Below are 1,730 nucleotides of genomic sequence, written 5' to 3'. Positions count from 1 at the left end.
TATATATATATATATATATATATATATATAGGAGAGGAAACGAAGCTTGTTTAAACGGGCATTTACGTGGAGATTGTTTTTCATATATTGAATGCCCTCATTAAATAGCTCCTTTGTTGGTGGTGCGGCTCAGCATGCGCACATCCCAGAGTCTGTACCAACGAAGGATATACTGAGGCGCATTATTGTCATGTCCATCCCACTGAGTTTCGCCCAGCTCGCGCAGTTTTCCATCAACGTGGCCATGATCGCTGTTGTTGGTAATCTCGGGGTGAATCAATTAGGTGGGGCCTCCCTGGCGTACGGTCTTATCAACGCGACGGCATTTGCCTTTGCAGCGGGTTTTTGTGGGGCGCTTGAGACAGTTCTTTCTCACACGTACGGTCGGGACCCGAAGAGTAAGGCGTACGGTGTGTATGCTCAGCGCATGTTCTTGATGCTGATGCTGATTGGCCTCCTCCTCTCCCCCATCATTCTGTTCGTTGACCGCATTTTGATTTTTCTTGGACAGAACCCCGACGTTGTGGAATATACTGGGCAGTTCTGCCGCATTGCGATATGGGGCGTCTTCCCTGCCATGATGCTGGAGCTCCTGCGTCGCTACTTCGCGTGCCAGCACTTGAATAATCCTCTCTCAGTGAACCTTGTACTGGGCGCCCTCATGTTCCCGTTTCTCCTCATCGGGTGCGTGGAGGCGTTTGGCTTCGCTGGTGCTCCGGCTGGCTGGTGCATTCTCATGACGCTCATGTCCGGTGGGCTGTGGTGCTACCTCGTTGTGACGAAGAAGTACAAGGACACCTGGGGTGGCTGGGACGATGGTGCGTACCGGAACTGGGGCCCGCTGTTGAGCCTCGCCATCCCATCGATGGGTATGATGCTCAGCGAGTGGGTGTCGCTGGAGATCAACAACATCTGCTCCGGCTTCGGCACACCGGAGGAGCTCGCGGCGTTTGGCATTGTGTTCCAGTTGTCTGGGGTGTGCTGGGCGAACGCATCGGGGACATTCATCGCCGCCTCGGTGCTGGTGGGGAATGCAATAGGGGAGGGTAAAACCGCTCTGGCACGGCGCGTCGCATTCTGCTGCCTCGGTACAACAGTGGCGATTGCGCTCTTCAACCTCGTCATTGTTCTACTGGTAAAAGACCTTTTTCCGTACATGTTCACCAACAGTGAGGAGGTGGTGACGCTATTTCATGGGATGCTAAAGTACTTCTTTGTGTACCATACCTTTGACGCGTTCCAAAGCTGCATGATGGGTGTTCTGCGTGGCTGCGGGCTGCAGAAGCAGGGTGCCATTGTAATCCTTGTTGTGTACTCCGTTGTAGGTGTCCCGCTGGGGAATATTCTCTTCTTCCTCACAAGCTTTGGCATTGAGGCGTTGTGGCTGGGCCCAGCTCTCGGCGTGACGGTTGTTGGGTTCCCGTGCTACATATATATGCTGCTGCGCTACATTCAGTGGGGCACGCTGAGGGCGCACACGGAGCACACCGAATTGACTGTGTTCGAGGAAGATACGGCGGCGGGCAGTTCTGTCGTCATCAGCAGCGGCTCAAGTGTAGACAATAACAACACCAACACCAATGAAGATGACGTGGTGAAGGGGAAGACGTTGAACGGTGCGGTATCCGTGGAAGTAGATGGGGCAGCAGTAGTAGCAGCAGCAGCAACAGCAGCGGCGGCGCAAACAAACGGCACCGACAGGCCGCAGGTCGCGGCGGGTGTGGCGGCCG

General features: G+C 54.6%; 1 protein-coding gene across 1 annotated transcript; it reads right to left on the bottom strand.

Annotated features, from left to right (window-relative positions):
- Nucleotides 1–765: 765 nt before the first annotated feature.
- Nucleotides 766–1,125, bottom strand: DQ04_19041000 (hypothetical protein; the record flags this gene model as incomplete). The annotated part of the gene is made up of 1 exon (XM_009317780.1): nucleotides 766–1,125. The coding sequence occupies one exon, from the start codon at nucleotides 1,123–1,125 to the stop codon at nucleotides 766–768; it is 360 nt and encodes a 119-aa protein (XP_009316055.1).
- Nucleotides 1,126–1,730: the final 605 nt, after the last annotated feature.

This window comes from Trypanosoma grayi (genome assembly GCF_000691245.1).
Source record: "Trypanosoma grayi strain ANR4 Tgr_1904_V1, whole genome shotgun sequence".
Lineage (NCBI taxonomy): Eukaryota > Euglenozoa > Kinetoplastea > Trypanosomatida > Trypanosomatidae > Trypanosoma > Trypanosoma grayi.
Note: the sequence above shows the minus strand (reverse complement) of the source record. Positions and strands in the feature narration are given on the sequence as shown.